The 27494-nt window shown below is 42.5% G+C and overlaps 1 protein-coding gene across 10 annotated transcripts in view; it reads right to left on the bottom strand.

The window, feature by feature from the left end:
• Positions 1-27494, bottom strand: part of Carmil1 (capping protein regulator and myosin 1 linker 1) — a 270478-nt gene that overhangs the window by 96548 nt on the left and 146436 nt on the right. For all 10 annotated transcript variants that reach the window (XM_085831210.1, XM_085831212.1, XM_085831218.1 and 7 more), the window contains exons 12-13: positions 8240-8326; positions 1544-1647 (exon numbers count right to left, since the gene is read on the bottom strand). In XM_085831210.1, the coding sequence (XP_085687336.1) occupies positions 1544-1647; positions 8240-8326 (191 nt within the window). The remainder of the gene's footprint in view (positions 1-1543; positions 1648-8239; positions 8327-27494) is intronic.

Here is a 27494-nt window from a genome sequence, read left to right as displayed (position 1 = left end):
TGGGAAGTCAAGAGACAGCAGGAAACAAGCTCTGTTCATTGACTTCAAATGTGTGTGTGTGGGGGGAGGGGTGACTTTAATAAACACACATACACACACAAAGCTTTACTGACCCTGCCTTATAGGTAAAGTAAAACAAAATAAATGAGAATAAATTCCAGCGTTTCTCATCTCTGTGAGTAGTCATTGTGGTTTGAATAGGTGTGGGCCCTCATACACTCAGTGTTTGAGTGCTTGGCTCCTGCAGAGTGGCACTACTAAGAGAAGTGGCCTTGTTGGAGAAAGTGTGAGACTGTGGGGGCGGGCTTTGAGATCTCACATGATCAAGCTTTGGCCAATATGAAACACAGTCACCTGCTGCCTGCAGATCAGGATGTAGAACTCTCAACTCCTTGTCCAGTACCATGTTTACTTGTACAAAACCATGTTCTATGCCTTGACAATAAAGGACTAAGCCTCAGAAACTGTAAGCCAACCTGAATTAAATGTCTTCCTTTATAAGAGTTGCTGTGGTCACGGTGTCTAGTCACAGCAAGTGAAACGCTAAGACAGAAGTACACAAATGCCCACTATCTTCATGCCCTGTTATCAAAGGGAGATTTCTCCTAAACTGTGACTGCATAAACTATAAACTGCATAGTGACCAGAAGGGACAATTTACCACAGAATGAGTTCATAACTAACCCCCCACAACACGAGGTTCTATCAAACATTTATATTACTATTCATGGACCTAAAACATCATGTTAAAATTGAGGGGATTTTTTAAAGATTTATTTTACATATGATTGCTCTATCTGCATGTATACCTGGATTCCAGAAGGGGACACAGATCCCAGTATAGATGGCTATGAGCCACCATGTGATTACTGGGAATTGAGCTCAGGACCTCTGGAAGAGCAGACAGTGCTCTTAACTGTTGAGCCATCTCTCCAGTCCCCAGAATCAATCAATCAATCTCTGTCTCTCTCATTCTTTTTCTCTTTCTCTCTCCCTACATACCTATTTTGCTTTCACAACCAAACTCTAATGAGTAGCTCCTGATTACTCTTACCTTATTTATGGACTAGTCTATGACTGGGGTTATCCTAATGGCCTCTTTTAACAGCAACATAAATAAACAAACAAGAAAATACAAACATAAGAAAAAGAAAAGATTGAGGCTCGTACCCTCAATCTCAGCGCTGGAGAGAATGAGTTAGGACAGGTACTGTGAGCTGGAGGCCAGCCTGGCTGACTCCACAGTGGCTCCAGGCCGACACATTCTCTCAAAACAAACAGCACCTGCATCCCAACACTATTTAAGGATGAAATAGTGTTTCCAAAAAGGATTTGAACCTCAGCATCATTAAGTGAGAAAACAACTTAATTATGGTGACAGACAAATTCAATTAAAGCAGCCTCTGGAATTTTCCCGACACTTCCTTAGCATTTAATGTGATTGTAGAGGATGGTAGAGGAACAGGTTGGGACAGCAGGGTTAGAAATGATGGCAGGCTTTCTGAAATGGCTGCTCTAGGGGCTGGACGAGTGGAAACCTTACCGAGAGGTCATCTCCGCGGAGGGCATTCCCTGAGAGGTCCAGGTGGGTGAGGGTAGAGGCAGTCAGAGGGTTGGCACTGAGGGACTGACAAAGGCTGTTCACCCCTGTAACAAGAGAAACCATCAAAGCTCAGCACCCACACTCAGAAACAAATGAGACTCCTGAGCTTCCACAAACAGCCCTGTAGTCAAGTCAACCTGCCAGACCAGGGGGCCAGAGCTCTGTCCTTGGAGGGGACCAGTGATTGTGGCTCCCTTGACAATCCCTCTGGGAAGCCAGACAGCTCACAGACAGCCTGCACTTTAGTCTTCAAATTTATCCAAGAACAGAATGTGTTTTATTTTCAAGTTCCAGAGTGACAAAAGCCATCTAGTTGATGATTTTGAGCCTACACTTAATCTGATCGAATGATTCTTGACTTAGTAAATGGTATTTAAATGATACATATACAAATACTGGGCATGTTTAAGTACTGGAAACTTGATAAAGGAATATATTGCTCCATCTAAATGCATATATATGTACATATATATTTACCTATAGATTATATGTATGATATAATATATAAGTATATGCTATATCTATTTGCAACATAACCATATATAGTGTAAATATGTATAGATAACATATCTCACACACACACACACACACACACACACACACACACACACACGTATATAAAAAGAGAGAAACTATCACCTGACAATCTACAGGCTAGCTCAGTAGCAGACACAGACAGATCAACACAGGGGTTTTCATTTCTGTGGGCTCTGCATCTGTGGTTCAGACGACCATCACAGAAATACACTTTTTTAAAAAAAAGTTACAGTTTAGATCTGACATCTCGCACTAGAGAGGCAGAGGTAAAACAGAATTGCTAACAATTTAAAAGACACCTGAACTACAGAACTATGTTGTTTGAGGCAAGACCAGGTTACATGAGACTGCCAAAAAAGAAAAGAGAAAGAAAGAGAAAGAGAAAGAGAAAGAGAAAGAGAAAGAGAAAGAGAAAGAGAAAGAGAAAGAGAAAGAGAAAGAGAAAGAGAAAGAGAAAGAGACAGAGACAGGGAGAGACAGAGACAGAGACAGAGACAGAGACACTTGGGGAGAAAAAAAGAAAAAATCCTGAGCTATACACTTAGACACATCTCAAAAACATCAAAGGCATATATACTAGAATGAGTACAGACTTCTTTCATGGTCAGTATCCCCTAAGTGATACTGTATATGTGTGTGTGTGTGTGTGTGTGTTCTAGTTAATTTTTTGTCAACCTGACACAAGCTGGAGCCATCAGGAAAGAAGAAATTTCAGTTGAGAAAATGCCCCTAGCAGAGCTTCTGTGATTAAATCTGTAGGGCATTTTCTTGATTAATGACAGATGTAGGAGATTCCTGTCATGGAGAGTGGTGCCACCCATCCTCCGCTGGTCCCAGGAAGTATAAGAAAGCAGGCTAAGCAAAGCACTGGGAGCCAGTGAATAAGGACCACTACTTCTCCATGGTCTCTACCTCAGTTCCTGCCTCCGGGTTCCTGCTCTAAGTTCTAGCCCTGGCTTCCTCTGATGATGGACTATAACCTATAAGTTAAGTAAACCCTTTCCTACTAAGGGGTGTGTGTGTGTGTGTGTGTGTGTGAATGAGCAACATCATTTCTTTTATGGTAGCATCTATATTCATCTTTCTATGCGTGTGCATGTTCATGTGTATATATGTATGGGGGGGGGTACCTGTGCTCATGTGGAGGAAACAGTCAACCTCTGGAGCTGTCCACTTGGCTTACTGAGAGAGGATATCTCACAGACCCGGGGCTCACTAATTCAGTTAATCTGACTCATTGATAAGCCCCAGATTCCCCTATCTCCTCAGCGCTGGAAGACAAGTATCTGCCACCAGGTCTGGTTTTGTTCTGCTTTGCATGTGGGTTTTAAAAATCAGACTCAGGCTCTCACACTTACAGTGAAAGGGCTTTGCTTTTCTCCCCAGCCATCTTTTCAGCTCCCAGTGTTTACTGTTCTCTTTTTAATCGAATGACTAAGCCTAAAATATCTGGAGAATACCAGACGCCCATCAAGAAAAATCATTTATAAAGCCATGTATTTAAGTGAAGCATTTTAAAGCCCAATAAATAAACTCCAAAATTCGAAGGCTAAATTAATCCAGACAGCAAAGCGACCCTTGGCAAGTGGGGCACTTGGCAAGTAGCCAGCCTCTGACTAGACTCCAGAGAGACCCTGTTACCAGTCCAGCTTCGTGCTCCCGAAGCAGAAGGGTCCCTCTCTTCCTGAGCCCAAGTTCACATAAGGCCTGTGTAATAAGTTCATGAATGGCAGGAAGTTACAAAGCCAGAGTACTGGAGAGACTCGGAGCTCACGAACCAAATGCATCCCAGATTGGCATGCCATCCTCCACTCTGGTTTTCATGGGATTCTGACCATGCTTGGTACTCATGATTGGAGGGTTTACAGCTGGAAGAGGTGGCACCAGATGGTCCCATCTTGACATAATCTGCCAGCCAGCAGGATGCTTGTGTGAGTCCAGCAAGCCATCAAACAGCAAGTGTCTGAGGTGAGTAAGGGTGTGTGTGGTAGGGGCCATGGAGGGATTAAAAAAAATCTGTCTTCTATTATGGATCCATGAATATACATGTTTTCTAGGGACTAAAATATGTTACATTTGGTAGAAACTTGAAACCACAATTACAAAACTCTAAACCTTTAGAACCAACACATGTGCCTTTAAGGAACCCGTATTTTTTTAAAAATTGAACAATTCAAGAAACATGTCTTACAAGGACAGTTTAAAATTCTATGAATCTTATTTTATAAAACAATATTTAATATGCACTCTTACCTTTCCTGAAAGAGACAAGCAAGGAAACTTTAGTCGTGACAGGTTTAAGCAGAGTCAGGCTGTCCCCACCCAAGGACACAAAAGAACCCCACTTTGCTGTGCTACCCTATTCCTGCCACACTGGCTGGACAGGACAGAAGCGAGGACAGGGTACCTCAGAACCAAAGCCTGTCCTGCAAAGGAAAGATAATCACTGTGCCCTTCTATTTTACTAACACATAAAGGCACACAATGCATATTAATATATGTAGAAAAATTCCATACATTTAGAATAAAAGATTAACACTGTAAATAGAAAACCTAGAAAGTCAAGTAGCAACATTCCAAGAAGATACCCAAAGGATTAAGGAAAGTCAGGTGAGTGCCCTAAGTTCAATGTTCTCAACCTATAGGCCACGCCCCCCCCCAAAGACCCTCAAACATAGATATTAGCATTACAATTCAGAACAGCAGTTACAGTGGTGAAGTAGCCACGAAAATAATTTTACAACTGGGGGTGGGGGTTGCTGCCCGAGGAACTGGATTAAAGGCTGGCAGCATTAGGAAGACTGAGAACCACTGTGATTAGAGAAACACCATACTCTCACTTGCTTGAGAGAACAAAAGGGGCATTAGCCACGGTCACAGTGGCTCATGACCTTAACCTTAGCACTTGGGAGGGTGGGGCAGGAGGGTCGCCATGAATTAGAGGCCAGCCTGAACTACAGAAGACAAAGTTTGGAGCTGAGACGAAAGGATGGACCATCTAGAGACTGCCACACCCAGGGATCCATCCCATAATCAGCCTCCAAACGCTGACACCAATGCATACACTAGCAAGATTTTGCTGAAAGGACCCTGATATAGCTGTCTCTTGTGAGACTATGCTGGGTCCTAGCAAACACAGAAGTGGATGCTCACAGTCAGCTATTGGATGGAACACAGGGCCCCCAATGGAGGAGCTAGAGAAAGTACCCAAGGAGCTAAAGGGATCTGCAACCCTATAGTTGGAACAACACGATGAACTAACCAGTACCCCGGAGCTCTTGTCTCTAGCTGCATATGTATCAGAAGATGGCCTAGCCAGCCATCATTGGGAAGAGAGGCCCCTTGGTCTTGCAAACTTTATATGCCTCAGTACAGGGGAACACCAGGGCCAAGAAGTGGGAGCGGGTGGGTAGGAGAGTGGGGGTGGGGGTATGGGGGACTTTCGGGATAGCATTTGAAATGTAAATGAAGAAAATACCTAATTAAAAAAATGGGGAAAAAAAAAAGAGAAGAAAAGTGGGGAGGGATCAGGAGTTCAAGGCCAGACTATGCTATGTGAAAGATGGGGTGGGGTGAGGAAAGAACGAAAAGGGAGTATTTAGTGCTGGTGAGAACATAAGCAGAGTTATCCAAATACTCCTGGGGGAGGGTGGCAGTCAATATGAAAGCTCTAAGATATGCATATACTTAAGGAGATTCATCCTAAAGGAGGAAACCCAGTAAATCAGCAAACTCAGTGGCCAAGCTCACATCAATGACACTGGCATTGCTGAAGAACTTTAAGTTAAGTGTGTGGCAGATCATTGAAATAAATCCGAGTTTCACTTGCCAGGCTGAATCATCTTGTGGCCCCTGGAAGTAAGTGTGCTTCCTAACATCAACAACCACAATGCTCTGAGGAGCAACAGCTTGTGAAACACCAAACACAGTACAACATGTAGCTCGGCATGCATGGCCCAGCAGGAAGGCTGGGCCCAATGAGTGCTGACATTAAAAATAGCTTTTGCTTGCTTGTTAAATCTATCGGTGTCTTTGGCATGTTTCTGAAGAAGAGAGGGGCTCTTCTGAGAGTCAATTTCTGAGCCCAACAGGAACAATGAAAAGAAGTGAGTTTTACCTTAGGATCCGAATACAGTTCCCGGCACCAGATCAGCCAACACTGACCTGGGAACATTTCCCACTAGCAGCTGACATCTCTGTGTTAGTCTTAAACAGGGGTCCGTGAGTATGGGCATGAGATGGTGAAGCTATGGATCCATTTCAATTTCCAAACACTGCTATGATCAGAATAACATGCGACTGGGTGGCCCCCATCCAGTGCTGCAGCACTTAATGGAAGTACAGTCAGTGGTGACAGCCTGAGACAGGGCTGGTGTGAAGCACGGCACTGAATGAGCAATGGGCAGTGTGTTAAAACAGAGATTTGCAATGCAGCCTGGGAGGGAGAGATGGGGAATGTGAATTCAGAGGTAGGAGCTTCAAAGAGAAAGTCATAATGAAGCCAAACATCACAGTGACAGTACACAAATTGGCAGCTGGCACATGCAGGTTGTCCCAGGTTCAACTGAAAGTATATTGTAACCCAAGACAGCATAGCATGGTAAAGGTAATGGTCACGATGTAGACAGTGATGGCACTGCTGATGGCAGTGGGGTTAGTGACAGTGATGGTCACCTTGACACAAGTCACACTGATAGTGATGCTGACAGTGTGTGGTGATGGTTATGGGAGGTGACTGTGAGGGTGATAGTGTTCACCATAGTTAGGGTGGCAATGGCACGATGATGACTGATGGTGGCAGTGATGGTGACGGTGACAGTCATAGCAGTAGCCATGGGGGTGAAAGCAACCTTGATGGCAATGGTTTGGTAACAGTGATGGTGAAGGTATAATAGGGGTGACAATATAACAATGAAGACGGTGACAATGAAGGTGACAGTGAGGGTGACAGAATAACAATGGTGATGTTGAGTGTGATGGTGAGTGTGACAGTGATAGCATGGTAACTGTGATCATGGAATGAAGTGGTGGCAGGAGCTGGCAGTACTGATTAAAGTACCTGAAGCTGTACCATGTTTATTAATTCATTGAATTCTACTACTACTACTACTACAAGTTCTCCTACTATAACAACAAAATGACTCTTCATTTCTTTCTCACAAATAAGTCAATCAGCGAACAGAGCTGAGGAGAGCAGTTCCCAGGATGTGGGAAAGGCAGGCTCCAACCACAGTAATAGGATGTGACTGACAGGCAGCACAGAGTACCACTCAACAAGTGGCAAGTTTTCCAATTCTAGAAGCCTCACTGAACCTCACTATAGTGCAGGCATGGTGCACTATATTTAGACACAAGAGCAGCATGGGCCCAAAGGGAGCCATTCTCATAGGAAGGACATGGTACCAAGACAGTATTGCCTGGGGTGAGATCCATAAACAGACAAGGATAGGAGCAAGGGCCTCTGGTGGTCTCAGAAGTGGGAAGCCTGTCTAAGCAGAGGCCACCACAGATGAACACTTGGTCAAGTCCACTGAAGCTCTGGAGATGAAAAGATGCTCAGACACTAAGCAAAACATGGAGAAAAATGAAGAGACTGAGTGGGGCTTCTCTAGTAGTGTTCCGAGCCACTGCTGAGCAGACCAACAGAGGCCAGAGGGGCTCGGGGAACAGACCTTAGAAAAAAACCAAACAATTCTGGAAACAGAGACTAGAACTGGGGGACTATGGTGGTGATCAGCACCAAGCCCCCAGTGCCCCTGTATGAAGTTGCTGGTCACTCTGACAGTTGGGGAAGTCAGTATCTTTTGCCAAAAATGAACCAAGAAAAACATGAACAGGTGCCTTCAGGAAAGTGAGTTTCAAGGGCAGAGGCAGCCAGTGAGTGAACACTTCCTGGCTCAAAGCTTAAAAAAATTACTGCAAATATAAGTCATTTAAATTTAGAATATCAGAATTGAATTGTATGGTATCTTTACTTTAAGACTGCTATCATAATGTAAGCTGTATATTTTAATTAATTACATAAAATGGTGATATCTGTTCAAATGCAACAGGTATAAAAGCAGAAACACAATGTGAAGTAAATGGCATAGACTGTACCTTTAGGTGACAATGAGGTTTTAGAGAGGTTCAAATGCTTCAATCCCTTTGGGAGTTTGGCAAATTGAATACTCAAGGAGGACACACCTGAGGGGGAAAAACAGATTATTAGAATTTTGAAGTGCTTAGACACATGACTGTTTTGCAATGTGTAAAACTTAAATATGATTTCAGGAAAGTGGTCGTACTTTTCTGTCTGGAGTCAGAGCTTCTTTTGTAGCCATTCTGTGTTATCTCCCGGGTTGGAGAAGTAGCAGACTCTTAACACATACAATGTCTAAAACCTTATTCTAATATCCTCCCTGTCATAATGCCGTTCACACCAACTCTGTGAACTGACTCAGTCAGTAAATGCTCAATACTCAAGCACAAGAACTCCAGTCCAGTCTCCATCAACTAGATCTAAGAAAAGCCAGACATGGTGATACACGCCCATGATCCTGCCACTGAAGAGGCAGAGACAGGCAGATTCCTGAAGCTTGATGACCGTCTCACCAAACAGGCAAAGTTTACATAAAAGTAAGAGCTCTAAACTCAAAGAAACACCCTGGACAGTATCCTGAGAAATAACACTGGACACTGACCTCTGGCCTCCACAACACCAAACACACATGTACACACAGGCATATGCACCCATATGTGCATCCACATGAAGATGCACACATACAAACATAAAACAGTGAACAAATAAGCATGGGGCCTTCCCAAGGTCCTTCAAGTAGCTTCAGGTTGCAGGTGACCTGTTATCATATGTTCTCAGAGGTCAAGTTAAGTAGCACTAAACAAGTTCTCCTAAACTAGGACAAAGTCTTAAATTCAGGCAGCTACAAAGAACTTCTGCCTATCTCTGTGTCTCTGTGTTTCCCTATGTCTCTGTCTCTGTCTGTCTCTGTCTCTCGCTCTCTCTGTGCCTGTCTGTTTCTCAATAGGTAAATAAAAGACAACTTCTCTTGCGATGAATATGCAGAGCTTCTCCTCACTTTTGAAGCCTCTGTTTTAATGAGTTCATTTCTCTTCGGGATAAACAGATGCTGTTTCACTATTGTCAAGAACAGGGTAATTTTAACTACTCAAGTAACAGCTTCATTATTACCAGATGAGTTCCTGTGCTTAATTAGCGTATGGTTAGCAACCTTCCACAGAGTATCTGAGACACTTTAAACTCCAGCAAGTTGAGGTCTGTGGCTGGGGATAAATCACAAAGAAATTCTCATATTTAAAATCAGGTGTCTCCTGACATTCATGGTTAAGTGTGGGAGACTGGAAATACCAGCTCACACACTGAGGAACTGCAAGGGAACTACGTGTTCCTATAAATGCAAATGTGGAACAGATAAGCATGTGCCCTTTCTAATGTCCTTTAAGCAGCCCCAGGATGCCGGTGAACTATGCTCCCCACAGGAATTACAGACTCTCTAAGAACAAACCCAGTACCAGACCTGAGAAACCTCTACTCAAATTGTTGGTCAGATTAGTCCAATATGCTAGTGCCGGGGTTCTTGGCTACCTACCACTCAGAACCTGAAGATAAGTAGTATCCTTTGACAAAGACACTTCAGGCACAGAACTAGACGATTCAAGCTAGATTTAACCTAAAATTCTCTAACTTGCCAAGGGAGGGAAGCAATCAATGGTTTTTCTTATCCATCTGTAACATCAATAAACTAAATACCCACATGGCAAGCTATCCCTCTAGGCACAATGGTGGCACTCACCTTTGCAGTACCCAACAACTGTCTAATTGGACTTATGGCCCAATCAATAGAAGGGAAATTATGTCTGCTAACTAGAAACCTAGCTAAATACTTGAGGCTAGTGAGGTCATGAATTTTAAAGGAGAACCTACTACTGCCACTTTAATAGACCACCATAGTCCCTTGCTGAGTTCCAAATCTTGTCATTATACCAACAGATAGGAGTAGTCCTTACCTCTCCTCAAAGCTTCTATTGACAGAAAACACACATTGTTATCAAAAATACAATAACACAACACAACTCCACCTCAGGCTCAAGAACCATTATAAAAGAGAAAGCAAAGGAGACTGAAAGAACCAGAGGACAGAAGGTGATCAACAAGATTGCATCTCTAGAAATGACTCACCCATAATTCCTTAATCTGGCTGCCTAAACAAGCCTGATAGTATTGTTATACTATCCACTGACATCTTAATGTGAAGGGGAAATCGCATGTGATCCTACCACTAGACAAAAAACTACAGGCAGTAATAATGAGTGTGGAAATAGGATGAATTAGCCTCTTCAAAGCATAAGTCGCTTAACTGGTTATTCAGTGCCGAGTGGCCAACCCTGACACAACATAAACACAAGCTACGCTAAACGGACTCAGCAGGTTTATATATTTTTAACAAATATTTTTATAAATTTATATATTTGTACATTTTATAAATTTACATGTTTATGCACGTATATATGTAACAGTAATAAAAATGAACACTCAGTGGGGGGGGGGGGGAGACACAGGAGAAATTGGCACAAAGGGATATGAAATGGGATAGAGGGACAGCAGGAAAAGGGGATGTGATATCATTTTTTTATTTTTAAAAATTAATTTTAAAAACTGTATAAGACTATGAATGTTTTAAATATCCAAAAGTCAAAGTGCCTTATCTTAATAAAAATACCAGATGCTAGGAGACATACCTAGACAAATGTGCTTAAAAGACAAAAAAATAAATAAATAAAAAATAAAAATCACAAACTCAAAGAAATCTTGTGTGGTTGTAATAAAATAAGTTAGATTTCCCAAGTATGACCAGAGAAAAATATAACACCTCATTAATGAAGAAGTTGTAATTACTGTAGTCTGTATGCTGTGATTATCATTCTGAAAATATATTGAATAAGTCTGACAGAAAAAAAAAGATAGCACATGTATTCTTACACACAAGCACATACTCACAGAAATGGCCAGTGGTGGCCATATGTTAAATCATAAAGTATATCTCAATACTGAAATATTCCTTTAAAAATAAAAGACTAGACAGGAACACTCTCTAACTGTGATACTGGATGTTTTCTAAATGATACAATACTGTGTGAAAAAACTAGGAGCTTAATAGAAAAGTGATTGGGAAATCTCTAGATAGGCAAACCTTAAGCAGTATTGTAGCAAATGAAGCCAGAAAAATCAAAGTAGAAAATATTGAATGAAAGAAAACTGTGATACTAACATGCATGAAATACAATAGAATGGTTAGTCATATAAAGTGTTAATAAATGTAACAAAGGAAGTTCTTTAAAAATCTAACAGAATTAATACAACTTGCATAGAACTGGTTAATATCAGACTCTCAGTGAATGGCCTACAGATACAACAGAAAAAAGCAAAAAGACATGCTTAAAAACTATCATTTTTAAAGAAAGTAGACAAACTCCTTAGAAAAAGACACCACTAAAGCTCATGCAAGAAGAGACAGTTTATACATATAGCCTTCTACACCTTCAAGAATACCCATCTGCAACTATTTCAGTTCTGGGAATTGGAGCTGGGGCTTTGCACATACTGAGCAAGTGCTCTACCACTGCGCTACACTCTCATGCCCAAGAATTTAAATCTCTAAAGTCCTTTCTTTCCACAGAAACAAAAGCCACCAAGCACTTACAACTTCCTGCTATCTAAATCAATATCTATAAAGTTCTGCTACTTATGCTCAACCAGATTAATCTATCAAAACGGATGTCACAGTGTAAGTATCATTTCTGGGGACAGGGGAGCAGTGATGGGATGCAACCCCATCAGGTAAAGTGTCACAGGAGTTCTTGCTCCTGGTAGTGGGGGCACAGGAGTATACACTTTGCAAACACTCAAACACTCGTGGCAATGTAAGCAGGTGCTATGGGTCTTGAATAAAGGACCTGGTGTCGAGTATAGCGCTCTTGGGCGTGACATGACCTCTAAGGGGTGAGGCTTTGTAGAGATCACTTCATGTCATTAGAGATGTGTCTTCCAAGGGAAATGAGGAACTCTGGGCTCTTCCTCTTTCATCCCTCACTTACGATACTAGTGGTTCTGTTCTGACAAGACATCTATCCACAATGTACTACCTCAGGACAGGACCAGAAGCACCAATCAACTGTGGCACAGAGCGGCCTGAGCTGTGAGGCCGGGCCAGCACTTTCCTCCTCCGTCCAGGCCACTGTGAGTGAGGGAAGTAGGCTTGACTTAATGGGCTTTAGGGAATGTTCCTTATCTCCCTAGGAGAGAAGCTAATTCAAGACGTAGAAACCAAGTGTGGTGGCACACTCTGTAATCCCAGCACTCAAGAGGCTGAGGCAGGAGGACTGTGAGTTCAGCTCTAGCCTGGGTTACATCATGAGATCCCATCTCAAAACAAACAAACTAAAAACCTTTTCTGTGCGACTGGGAGGATGAGGAATTCCAGACTCTCACTTTTAAACTGACAGGCATGAACGCTGTCCACTCTTGGTGAGTCATGTTCCATCGTATGTTTTTCTACTTAGCCAAATGCATTCTGTAACACTAATTATCACTATGCAATCTCTTTAAAGCCACATTCTGTACCTCCAGAGCACTCTAAAGTAATACCTACTAGAACAAAGATGCATCTGCTAAACATTACCACCAAACCTCAGACTTCCTGTACTCGGGCTGATTGCACTTATTCTAACTTCCCTCTTTGAGAAGACACAGTTTTTAAACAGCAAATTCATGTTTGTGTCGGAAACATGCTGGACACCATGTTAGTCTGTGAACAGCCACACTCAAATCAAAGACAGAAATGGACGTGGGCTTTAGGTCTAAGTGTGCTTTATACAACCAGGCATACCCATTACCTGTAAACACGTTTTTTAAAAGGAAGGTACTCCCTCCCCAAAATAAGTAGCCCAGTAATATTTTCTTCGGAAATACAACAGAGCAACCCAAAGCAACACAAGTGAAGTTCAAGTACATGCCAACAAAGTCATGTATAGTTCTGAATGCTTTTAAATGGGTTGAAAAGTGGGGAGAATTATTAAAGGCAGATAAATAAAAGCAAAGATCAGTATCTTTTTACGAAATTTCAGGCAAGAAACATATAATGGCTACATAAGAAAATATGTAATTAGAAACATTCTTCTCACATAGGCCATACTGCCCTTGAACTCCTGCTCTTCCTGGCCCCACCTGCTGAGTATTATGGTCATAGACATTTGCCAGCACACCTGCCTTTAAAAAATATATTTATATCATAGTGGAGGAAACTATAGTGAATCATTGTTCTAGATGATTTAAAAACGTAAGAACAAAAAGCCAAGTTCTGAAATGGGTCCTATTAAAACTGCTTCTGTCTGCCTTGGTGGGATATGGCATCTATTAACACAGTTTCTTCAAGAGAGTAAAAAGAAGGGAGGAGCGAGGAGAGGAAGAGAGGGGAGAGAATGGAAAGTCGAGATAACAGAAAAAGGGCATACGTTCACACACACACACACACACACACCACTGAGAAGTGTAATGGGTTTACTCTGAGGAAGAGAAGGGTGAGACACTGGTCAGGAGAGCTCTACGAGCTACCACACTGGAGCCCTGCTTTGGCACTGAAATAAGAGTCTCAGCGGGTACAAGAATGTAAATATTGTCAGGTGGAAAGAAAGAAACACAGATGTTCTGTGCTTGCTGCAGCTGGTTCACCAATGACAAATTAAGTGATCACAAATGAACAAGATCATTATAGAAAGGACAGGAGATATGATGAAACTTTGGGCCAAAACTATCCAATTCAATCATTCGAACAAGACAAAATAAAACAGGGCATACGAGCTGTGAATTGTAGCCTAGTGGGCTGCTTAAAGCACCCACTGGAGGGCTGGAGAGATGGCTCAGCGGTTAAGAGCATTGACTGCTTTTCCAGAGCTCCTGAGTTCAATTCCTAGTCAAGCACATGGTGGCTCACAACCATCTGTAATGGGGATCTGATGCCCTCCCTCTTCAGGTGTGTATGAAGACAGCAACAGTGTACTCACATACATTAAACATAAATAAATCTTAAGAAATAAAATAAAACTTTTATTTAAAAAAAGAGCAAGAAAGTTTTTAAAGAAAAAAAAAAAAGCATCCACTGGAGATTTCATTAGGTTACTTTCCCGAGGGGTTTTAAAAATCATGTAGAAGATGTATATTTCCCTTCAATACGCAACTGTTCTAGCTTCCTCTATTTCAAAGCATTTTTATCTAATAAAAAAGTAATTATACAATGTCTCATATGCTAATTTGCTATCCATCATTATTAACTTCCATACACAGGCAAATTAAATTTGACATTGTAAATTTAACCCTATTAATCACATGCCCACTTAAAAGCTTACAACACCATATGCAGTTTCAACACTGGGCCACCCTGGTGTCACAGAAATGCTCATGGTGAGTAATGGGATCAATAGGCCCTGGCTAATCTAAAGCATTATGTTAATAAGCTAACAAAATTCTGCCTGCAGAGCTCTAGAAATGTGATACAGGGAAACTCGAGTCCTCTTTTGTGTCTTTCAGGAAGCATATATAGAGGCACAGTGATTGTCACCATTTGGAGAGCTGAAGCAGATTGAAGGACATGTGCTATGAAAACCCTATGTCAAAAAACAAACAAAACATAAATACATAGAGATACAGACAGCAGATATATCCAATCACATGTTGAAGTGCATAGACATCAGAGCTGAAAAGATGGCCAGATGAAGAGCAATGGCTGCTCTCCTAAAGGACCAAGTTTCAATCCTAGCACATAGCTGTGAATAACTCCAGTTCCAAGGCATCAGGCATCCTCTTCTTGACTCCATGGGCACCATGCACATACACACAAACATGCAGGCAAAACACCCATACTCATAACATAAAATGGAAAACAATTTAAAAAAAATATCTCTACCAATTCCTGTTGGGAAGTGGAGAGAAAGAGAAAGGGAGTAAATAAAGAAGTAAAATGCAATGAACTCCTATTTTTCAAATAAAAGAAAAGTCAGGTGTAGTGGCCCATGCCTGTAATCTAAGCAAGAGGATCATCATGAGCTTGATACAAGACTGGACCATGTAGTGGGTTCAAAGAAAGCTTGGGCTACAGGGAAAAGGGCTATAGGGCTGCTGGGCAACAGGGTTACAGGCTTATAGGGCTACAGGACTCTAGGGCTACAGGGTTACTGGGTCATTAGGCAACAGGGCACAGGGCTACCAGGACTACAGGATCATAGGGCTACACAGAGTTATAGGGAAAGAGGGTGATGTGGTTACAGAGTTAAAATACAGCAATAGGGAATAGGGAAACAGGGCTAAAGGACAGGGAGGGAATTAGGAAGACAGACAGAAGACAGAACTGTTGAGGGGGTAGGGGAGAAGAGGAAAAAAAGAAAACAGTTAAGAAGAGAGAATTTGAAAATAAACGGATATTGTTGGGTGGAGAGGAAATAGAGTCAACGTACCTAACTTTTATAGGTTCTGAAATCCAAACCTATGATTTAAAATAGTGCTTTACTCTATTTAACAATAAAGACATTAGATATGGTTAAAATGGTCCATCAAAGAAAGTGCCATTTTATATCTGCCACAGAGAAACTTGACATTTGAACCACTAAAGCTTTTAAGAAAACACTTTGACATATAATAGAATAAACTAACTTGTTCAAATAGCACAGGGCTGCTTAACTCCTCTTCCAAAGGAAACCTGTATAAGCAGACTCAAAACCCACTGAGCATAGTACACTGGCCAACAGTGAGGCAGGAACTTGCAGGAGGGAGTCTGCACACATGGTCCCTTCCATTGCTGTCCCAGACACATGAAGACATAGGAGTTTCCTCCCCCTTAAGGTATGGGCAAGAATATCTGCACTGCATCTTCTCTATGTCTGTCATTGAGTAAAGTCAGATTTCCTGAATGCACAGCAATGGGCTGTTCTTACTCCTCTGTGTAGTGTCTCCTCCTTTTCTCAGAACATCTCCTGGTATGAACACTACCACTATTAACTAATCTAAACATGAGCAAAATCCTAAGACACAGAGAAGTTAGGTAACATCTGACACAACTTTGGGAAAAATTGGGAGCCCAGAAGCAAATCAAGTCCATTCATCACAACTTCTGAAACATATATACCCTAAGAGACCCCCCACCACCACCACCAAAAAGCCATCAAAAATGTAAGCAACAATCCCAGGGGCTATTTCTTTCATCTTATTTTGAAAATCAAATAAGAGTCACCAATGATGGTCAAAATAGAAACACTGGGACCAGGTCAACCCATGTAATATAAATAGCAGTAAGGTGGGAATCTAAATCACCTTTAAGTTAGCTCAGAGCTGTGCCAGGCAGCCATCCCCTTGGATTCAGCAAGTTCCTGGTTGGCACTGCAGTTCAGTTGAGGCTAGCCAATGCCTCTCCACAGGCCACACCTACCTGCTGAGAGGGCTCCTTCATGGACAAACAAGCTTTGTTTGGGTGAGATGAGTTACACAGCATATTCAGGGAAGAAAGCTGCCAACCGCTAGCTCAAAAATAACCATCTTTACCTGCACAGCCCTGTTTCCTTATCCATTGGCTGACTCCCCTTGCCTCTGATGCTCCTGGGGCCACCAGGAACCACAGCACACTTGATTCCTACCCCTTTCCTACAGCCTGATATTTCACAAACAATAATTTTACAATGCTCTCCATAAGCCTGCAAGAGAACCTGGCCCCTTCATTAGGAAAGCAGCTGGGTAGGAAGACCCTACTGTTAGAGCTCTTCTTCCTCTATGCCAGGGGGTGCAGTGTCTCTCTGGTTTCTGTTTCTTTTGTCCCTGTGGTGAACCTCTGGTCAGGCCTTAAGGCATTCCAAAGATTCTCCAGCACCACACCTGACCTCCTATCAATTGTATTTCTATGGCTTCTAGTTCACATTTCCATCCAAGTGTCTAGCAGCGGCCCCTCGGCTGAGCCCTCTGTTCTTTCACCTATGTCAGTGGTCCACATGCCAGTTTACTGACATCTGCCTCAGAGAGATAATATACTGTCCACCACAGGGCTCACCAATGTTACCAGGGCTCCATCCCTGCCTCGATGCCTGCATGAATTAACTTCTTTGTCTGATGGCCATGGTCCTATCCAGTCCTGCACACTGGCCATCAAACCCTGCCTCCCCCATGCCCCATTTCCTCAGACTGCCTGTCCCTCCTCTACTGTCCTACAGTCTCTGGTGCCTGTGGGACCTCTGTGCCGATGGCCAGTATCTCTAATAGCTCCTATGAGCTCGTCCAGCAGGGGTGATTTCCCTTCGGATTGCCTTGGGGTTTGAGTGTTTGTTTCCGGGAGAACTATGAGGTGGTATCACTCAATTTCTCTGCTTCTGTAGCACTTAAGACTGACAGCGCCAAGCCCATTATCCTGCAGTCTCATGAGAAAGCTAGAGAGTTTCATTGCTTATTTAAAGGTTTTCCCCAATTTAAGCCATTCAGGTACTGAGTAGCTAGCTCCAGATTATCAGTCTCTCATACTGGCCACCGTTAAGCTCCCAGAAGCATTTGAATTACAGATTTTCTCTTTCTTTGTATGAAAGGGAGGCTTGAGAAGCACCATCCATCCCTTCCAACTCCCTTTCTTCCTCTTCACCATCCAGCTTCTCTCATGGGACCCCCATTTTTGGACCCCAGAGGGAGCTCATCTAATCTACCCTTTCTTCCCTCAGCCCCGGAGCCATAAGAAGTGACCAGTGAGCATCTCCATCTCCCTGTCCCTGTTGTGGAATTTACCCATCAAATCAGAACCCAGCTTGGGGAGGGGTGTTGCTGGAGGTATATCCTCTTCCCTCTGCAATTCTTCATTCATACAAGTAAATTTCATCTTCCACAGATGAGTTTCTGAATACGTATAGCAACAGCCACAATATTCCACAGGAGCTGGTTGGCACTGTCACTCTTTAGTGATGTTCTCAGAGACGGCATTGTTTGCTTTAGACCTTCAACTCTTCTAGGGGCATCTCCATACTCACACAGTAGGGTCCACTAACCAAGCAGACAGGTCACTTTATACCACGGAGGAGGTTGCTGCCCTTCTCCTTCTGATGGCTCAGACTTAGTTACAGGTCTTACTCTCCATAGCAAGGGCAATGCAGCTGTCACAACAGTATGAAGGCACTCCATTTCATAAGACATAGAGAAAGGCCATACTGGGATCCCCTGCCTCCAACCCATCAGAGATGCCCCACCCTCAGCCTCAACCTACCATTCACAGCAGGAACAGCATCAGTGCCCTTCCCTGACCTTGGGGTTTCTTGCTAGTCATCACAGCTGCTCTGATGACAATGTATAGCCATCATGCCTATATAACACCATCTGACCCAATCAACCAAACATTCTCTTTATCTGCTCACTAAATCACACTTTATGTCTCCTCTACATAAGCCCATGATAATTTGAAGGCTGCAGCCCTCTCCTTTAGACTCTGCTATGACAAATGGTCCATGCTGTAAATAACCAGGGTTTGCTATATCAATATTCATATCACAAGCCAACAGCCAAACTTTCTGTCCAGTGGGTCTCGGTGTGCCTGGTTCAGGGGGCAAGATCAACTGCTTAAAGCTCAGAATTCTGTCCTGTTAACATATTGAGATCCTGTTTGCTTCAGGTTCGGCTTCCTTTGTAAATAGTTTTCCCTGGTCCAGTCTCTCTTCTGAGTCACAAACCTCCCCTCTGACCCTATCCCCAGCTTTTGACTGTTTTAAAATATAAGCCATTGTCATTGAAAAGCTGAAAACCACTGCTGTGATGGCACATGCCCATAGTTCCAGTATTTAGGAAGAAAAGGCAGGATAAACAAGAGTTCAAAGATGGCCTAAGTTACATGAGACCTTGTCTCAAAATAAATAGGAAAAGAAAGAAAAAAACAAGTTACAACTCTTTTGATTAAAATTTCAACATTTTATCGCAGCTAAATTTCCTAGTATATTTCTATCTATAATTTAAAAAGCTACCAAGCATATTTTGATAATTAGCCTAAATAAAAAGAATCAATGAGCAGAAACCGGCCTGAGTAGGGCCACAGGCCTCATCCGGCCGGATCAGCGCCAGGGTAGCTGGAGAGCAGGGTTGCCTGACACCCGCCAGCTACCCACGACCCCCGCCGCAGGATTTTGGGACTGCTGGTGAGTGGAACACAGCTTCTGCTCCAATCCAATTGCGCGGGACCTGAGACTGCATTAGTTAGGGAAGCAGAAACCGGCCTGAGTAGGGCCACAGGCCTCATCCAGCCGGATCAGCGCCAGGGAAGCAGGAGCGCAGGGTTGCCTGACACCCGCCAGCTACCCACGACCCCCGCCGCAGGATTTTGGGACTGCTGGTGAGTGGAACACAGCTTCTGCTCCAGTCCAATCACGCGGGACCTGAGACTGCTCTGGTTGAGGAGAGAGAAATCCGGCCTACATAGGGCCACAAGCCTCTTCCGGTCAGAAAAGCACCGGGGCAGCTGGGGCGCAGGGTCAGCTGACACTCGCCAGCTACCCACAACACCCGCCACAGGATCTTATGACTTCTGGTGAGTGGAGCACAGCTTCTGCTCCAATCCAATTGCGCGTGGGACCTGACACTGCACTAGTTAGGGAAGCAGAAACCGGCCTGAGTAGGGCCACAGGCCTCATCCGGCCGGATCAGCGCCGGGGTAGCAGGAGAGCAGGGTTGCCTGACACCTGCCAGCTACCCACGACCCCCGCCGCAGGATTTTGGGACTGCTGGTGAGTGGAACACAGCTTCTGCTCCAATCTTTAAACAGTGACAACGATAACAACTAACCCCAGAGATTACCAGATGGCGAAAGGTAAACGTAATAATCTTACTAACAGAAACCAAGACCACTCACCATCATCAGAACCCAGCACCCCCACTTCGCCCAGTCCAGGGCACCCCAACACACCGGAAAAGCTAGACACGGATTTAAAAGCATATCTCCTGATGATGATAGAGGACTTCAAGAAGGACTTTAATAACACACTTAAAGAAATGCAGGAGAACACTGCTAAACAGGCAGAAGACAATAAAGAGGAAGCACAAAAATCCCTTAAAGAATTGCAGGAGAACACTGCTAAAGAGTTACAAATCCTTAAAGAAAAACAGGATAACATAATCAAACAGGTAGAAGTCCTTACAGAAAAACAGGAAAACAAATCCAAACAGATGATGGAAATGAACAAAACCATACTAGACCTAAAAAGGGAAGTAGACACAATAAAGAAAACCCAAAATGAGGCAACACTGGAGATAGAAACCCTAGGAAAGAAATCTGGAACCATAGATACGAGCATCAGCAACAGAATACAAGAGATGGAAGAGAAAATCTCAGGTGCAGAAGATTCCATAGAGAACATCGGCACAACAATCAAGGAAAATGTAAAATGCAAAAAGATCCTAACTCAAAACATCCAAGAAATACAGGACACAATGAGAAGACCAAACCTACGGATAATAGGAGTGGATAAGAATGAAGATTTTCAACTCAAAGGACCAGCAAACATCTTCAACAAAATTATAGAAGAAAACTTCCCAAATCTAAAGAAAGAGATGCCCATGAACATACAAGAAGCCTACAGAACTCCAAATAGACTGGACCAGGAAAGAAATACCTCCCGACACATTATAATCAGAACAACAAATGCTCTAAATAAAGATAGAATACTAAAAGCAGTAAGAGAAAAAGGCCAAGTAACATATAAAGGCAAGCCTATCAGAATTACACCAGATTTTTCACCAGAGACTATGAAAGCCAGAAGATCCTGGACGGATGTTATACAGACACTAAAAGAACACAAATTCCAGCCCAGGCTACTATACCCAGCCAAACTCTCAATTAACATAGATGGAGAAACCAAAGTATTCCACGACAAAACCAAATTCACACATTATCTCTCCACGAATCCAGCCCTTCAAAGGATAATAACAGAAAAAAACCAATACAAGGACAGGAACCACGCCCTAGAAACAACAAGAAGGTAATCCCTCAACAAACCTAAAAGAAGACAGCCACAAGAACAAAATCCAACTTTAACAACAAAAATAACAGGAAACAACAATTACTTTTCCTTAATATCTCTTAATATCAATGGACTCAACTCCCCGATAAAAAGACATAGACTAACAAACTGGCTACACAAACAAGACCCAACATTCTGCTGCTTACAGGAAACTCATCTCAGAGAAAAGGATAGACACTACCTCAGAATGAAAGGCTGGAAAACAATTTTCCAAGCAAATGGCATGAAGAAACAAGCTGGAGTAGCCATTCTAATATCTGATAAGATTGACTTCCAACCCAAAGTCATTAAAAAAGACAGGGAGGGACACTTCATACTCATCAAAGGTAAAATCCTCCAAGAGGAACTATCAATCCTGAATATCTATGCTCCAAATACAAAGGCAGCCACATTCATTAAAGAAACTTTAGTAAATCTCAAAGCACACATTGCACCTCATACAATAATAGTGGGAGACTTCAACACACCACTTTCACCAATGGACAGATCAGGGAAACAGAAACTAAACAGGGACACAGTGAAACTAAGAGAAATTATGAATCAAATGGATCTGGCAGATATCTACAGAACATTCTATCCTAAAACAAAAGGATATACCTTCTTCTCAGCACCTCATGGTACCTTCTCCAAAATTGACCACATAATTGGTCACAAAGCAGGCCTCAACAGATACAAAAATATTGAAATTGTCCCATGCATCCTATCAGATCACCATGGACTAAGACTGATCTTCAATAACAAAATAAATAATAGAAAGCCAACCTTCACGTGGAAACTGAACAACACTCTTCTCAATGATACCTTGGTCAAGGAAGGAATAAAGAAAGAAATTAAGGACTTTTTAGAGTTCAATGAAAATGAAGCCACAACATACCCAAACTTATGGGACGCAATGAAAGCATTTCTAAGAGGAAAACTCATAGCTCTGAGTGCCTCCAAAAGGAAACTAGAGAGAGCACACATTAGCAGCTTGACAACACACCTAAAAGCACTAGAACAAAAGGAAGCAAATTCACCCAAGAGGAGTAGACTGCAGGAAATAATCAAACTCAGGGGTGAAATCAACCAAGTGGAAACAAGAAAAACTATTCAAAGAATCAACCAATCAAGGAGCTGGTTCTTTGAGAAAATCAACAAGATAGATAAACCCTTAGCCAGACTCACTAGAGGGCACAGGGAAAGCATCCTAATTAACAAAATCAGAAATGAAAAAGGAGACATAACAACAGATCCTGAAGACATCCAAAACACCATCAGATCCTTCTACCAAAGGCTATACTCAACAAAACTGGAGAACCTGGATGAAATGGAGAAGTTCCTAGACAGATACCAGGTACCAAAGTTGAATCAAGATCAGGTTAATGATCTAAACAGCCCTATATCCCCCAAAGAAATAGAAGCAGTCATTAATAGTCTCCCAACTAAAAAAAGCCCAGGACCAGATGGGTTTAGTGCAGAGTTCTATCAGACCTTCAAAGAAGATCTAATCCCAGTTCTTCACAAACTATTCCACAAAATAGAAACAGAAGGTACTCTACCCAACTCATTCTATGAAGCCACAATTACTCTGATACCTAAACCACAAAAAGACCCAACAAAGATAGAAAACTTCAGACCAATATCCCTTATGAATATTGATGCAAAAATCCTCAATAAAGTTCTTGCTAACCGAATCCAAGAACACATCAAAACAATCATCCATCCTGACCAAGTAGGTTTCATCCCAGGGATGCAGGGATGGTTCAATATACGGAAATCCATCAACGTAATCCAGTATATAAACAAACTCAAAGACAAAAACCACATGGTCATCTCCTTAGATGCGGAAAAAGCATTTGACAAGATCCAACACCCATTCATGATAAAAGTCTTGGAAAGATCAGGAATTCAATGCCCATACCTAAACATGATAAAAGCAATCTACAGCAAACCAGTAGCCAACATCAAAGTAAATGGTCAGAAGCTTGAAGCAATCCCTCTAAAATCAGGGACTAGACAAGGCTGTCCACTTTCTCCATACCTATTCAACATTGTACTTGAAGTCCTAGCCAGAGCAATTCGACAACAAAAGGAGATCAAAGGGATACAAATTGGAAAAGATGAAGTCAAAATATCACTTTTTGCAGATGATATGATAGTATATATAAGTGACCCTAAAAATTCCACCAGAGAACTCCTAAGCCTGATAAACAGCTTCGGTGAAGTAGCTGGATATAAAATTAACTCAAACAAATCAATGGCCTTTCTCTACACAAAGAATAAACAGGCTGAGAAAGAAATTAGGGAAACAACACCCTTCTCAATAGTCACAAATAATATAAAATATCTTGGTGTGACTCTAACTAAGGAAGTGAAAGATCTGTATAATAAAAACTTCAAGTCTCTGAAGAAAGAAATTATAGAAGATCTCAGAAGATGGAAAGATCTCCCATGCTCATGGATTGGCAGGATCAACATTGTAAAAATGGCTATCTTGCCAAAAGCAATCTACAGATTCAATGCAATCCCCATCAAAATTCCAAATCAATTCTTCAACGAATTAGAAAGTGCAATCTGCAAATTCATCTGGAATAACAAAAAACCTAGGATAGCAAAAACTCTTCTCAAGGATAAAAGAACCTCTGGTGGAATCACCATGCCGGACCTAAAGCTCTACTACAGAGCAATTGTGATAAAAACTGCATGGTACTGGTATAGTGACAGACAAATAGACCAATGGAATAGAATTGAAGACCCAGAAATGAACCCACACACCTATGGTCACTTGATCTTCGACAAGGGAGCTAAAAACATCCAGTGGAAGAAAGACAGCATTTTCAACAAATGGTGCTGGCACAACTGGTTGTTAACATGTAGAAGAATGCGAATCGATCCATTCCTATCTCCTTCTACTAAGGTCAAGTCTAAGTGGATCAAGGAACTTCACATAAAACCAGAGACACTGAAACTTATAGAGGAGAAAGTGGGGAAAAGCCTTGAAGATATGGGCACAGGGGAAAAATTCCTGAATAGAACAGTAATGGCTTGTGCTGTAAGATCGAGAATTGACAAGTGGGACCTCATGAAACTACAAAGCTTCTGCAAGGCTAAAGACACCATCAATAAGACAAAAAAAACACCAACAGATTGGGAAAGGATCTTCACCTATCCTAAATCAGATAAGGGACTAATATCCAATATATATAAAGAACTCAAGAAGGTGGACTCCAGAAAGTCAAATAACCCCATTAAAAAATGGGGCTCAGAACTGAACAAAGAATTCTCACCTGAGGAATACCGAATGGCAGAGAAACACCTGAAAAAATGTTCAACATCCTTAATCATCAGGGAAATGCAAATCAAAACAACCCTGAGATTCCACCTCACACCAGTCAGAATGGCTAAGATCAAAAATTCAGGTGACAGCAGATGCTGGCGAGGATGTGGAGAAAGAGGAACACTCCTCCATTGTTGGTGGGATTGCAAGCTTGTACAACCACTCTGGAAATCAGTCTGGCGGTTCCTCAGAAAATTGGACATAGTACTACCGGAGGATCCAGCAATACCTCTCCTGGGCATATATCCAGAAGATGTCCCAACCGGTAAAAAGGACACATGCTCCACTATGTTCATAGCAGCCCTATTTATAATAGCCAGAAGCTGGAAAGAACCCAGATGTCCCTCAACAGAGGAATGGATACAGAAATTATGGTACATTTACACAATGGAGTACTACTCAGCGATTAAAAAGAATGAATTTATGAAATTCCTAGCCAAATGGATGGACCTGGAGGGCATCATCTTGAGTGAAGTAACACAATCACAAAAGATCTCACACAATATGTATTCATTGATAAGTGGATATTAGCCCAAAACTTAGGATACCCAAGATATAAGATACAATTTGATAAACGCATGAAACTCAAGAAGAATGAAGACCAAAGTGTGGACACTGTGCACCTTCTTAGAATTGGGAACAAAACACCCAGGGAAGGAGTTACAGAGACAAAGTTCGTAGCTGTGATGAAAGGATGGACCATTTAGAGACTGCCGTATCCAGGGATCCATCCCATAATCAGCTTCTAAACGCTGACACCATTGCATACACTAGCAAGATTTTGCTGAAAGGACCCAAATATAGCTGTCTCTTGTGAGACGATGCCGGGGCCTAGCAAACACAGGAGTGGATGTTCACAGTCAGCTATTGGATGTATCACAGGGCTCCCAATGGAGAAGCTAGAGAAAGTACCCAAGGAGCTAAAGGGATCTGCAACCCTATTGTTGGAACAACATGATGTACTAACCAGAACCCCGGAGCTCTTGTCTCTAGCTGCATATGTATCGAAAGATGGCCTAGTCGGCCATCAATGGAAAGAGAGGCCCATTGGACTTGCAAACTTTATATGCCCCAATATAGGGGAATGCCAGGGCCAAAAGAATGGGAATGGGTGGGTAGGGAAGTGGGGGGCGCTATGGGGGACTTTTGGGATAGCATTGGAAATGTAATTGAGGAAAATATGTAATAAAAATATTAAAAATCAAAAAAAAAAAAAGAATCAATGAACAGTCTATGTGGTGTAGAGGTATAATCATAATCCCAGCACTCAGGAGACAAGGCAAGAGGCTTGCTTTAAATTTGAAGACACACATCTCTTTCCCTCCCTTCTCCCTCTCCCTCTCCCTCTCCCTCTCCCTCTCCCTCTCCCTCTCCCTCTCCCTCTCCCTCTCAGTTTCTCTCTCTCTCAAATTTTTTCTCGAGGCTCAACCCCAAGAGTGAAGTAGGTGAGTGTTGACAGCCATCCAAGGCAGGTGCAAACACAGCCATGAATGAATTTAGAAGAGAAATGGGCAAGACTCAGTCTGTGAAAATATTTTTAGGTGTCCAAACTGGACGGAATGTGGGCAGAATACACACTGGAGATCTGGTGAGCAAGAGGCAGAGGGACCCTCACAATGATCCACGACAACAGTATCTACAGCTGACACAGCTGATGCAGGTGGATGAAAGCATACACAACATAGCATCTCCTGGGGCAGAAGGTGGAGGGAAAAGGCATCTTTGGTGAGCACAGACTCCCACTCACACAAAAGAACCCTCTATAAACTTCACCACGACTTTCAAGAACAACTTTCAAAAGCAAATAAGAGAATGACATCAGATTCAAACTCCATTTAAGGAAGATACTTATTGCTTATGAACAGTCTTAACACTAGATGCTGTGTATCTAAGGAAGGGCTAGGAGGATGCTGCCATAGAGGGGGTATGACGGGCTGTAGGTACAGCAGGAATAGGGTATAACTAACTATGGTCAGTTATATCATAAGCAGAGTACAGTAAATTAAACGAAAGGGTTGCAGGGGCTCCAAGGTGAGAACCTAAAAGAAGAAACACTACCGAGGGGACAAGTTGTCTATGAGTGGGACTCATCCTCCACCTGCCAATCCCACAACACTGACTTATGGTTTTCTAGGTGTGTCTCCTCTCTGAGGTTTAAACATACTGCTGCTGGGACAAATGTGCCACATTCAACTTATCCATTGATGAGTCCTAGGCTATTCCACACTGCTGCTGTGCGTATCTGTATGTGTGTGTGTGTGTCTGAGTGTGTGAGAAAATGTGTATGTATCTGTGAGTGTGTGAGAAAGTGTGTGTGTGTGTATCTGTGTGTTTGTGTATGTATCCCTGTCTGTGAGTGTGTATGTGAGAGTGTGTGTATGTGTGATCTATTATGCCTGCAAACCTGTGCTTATAGCAGAGCCTTTGTGCAGATTGTCTCATTGCTTATGAGTGATAACCAAGAGTAGAATTGCTAGGATATTTGGAACATTTGTGTTTAACCTTCTAAAAAACTTTCAGTCAGTCGGGCATGGTGGCTTACAAAGTTAGTCCCACCACCCAGGAGGTAGAGGCAGGTGGAGTTTGAGGCCAGCCTGGTCTACAAAGTGAGTTCTAGGACAGACAGGACTGTCCTGTCTCGAAACCATGTCTTAAAAAAGAAAAACAAAACAAACAACAACCCCTGTCTCTCTAGGTTCCCAATGGCTGCATCCCTCTCCAATCCCACCAGCAATGGAAACATTTTCCTTTCCTCGCACCCTCAAAGACATTTACTTTTATCACAGCCAGATGACTAACTATGTGATAGTACCTCATTGTGCTTTTAATTTACATTTCCCTAATGATTAACAGTGCCCTGCTAGCCTGTCTTCTGGAGTTCACCTCCTTGGGGACCCTATACTGACTCAGCCCTGTCAGCTGCTAAATACAGCCAGATCCCCG

This window comes from Mus caroli, unplaced genomic scaffold, assembly GCF_978045245.1.
Source record: "Mus caroli unplaced genomic scaffold, Mus_caroli_1 scaffold_15, whole genome shotgun sequence".
Lineage (NCBI taxonomy): Eukaryota > Metazoa > Chordata > Mammalia > Rodentia > Muridae > Mus > Mus caroli.
The sequence above is the reverse complement of the archived record's forward strand: the minus strand, read 5'-3'. Positions and strand labels throughout refer to the sequence as shown.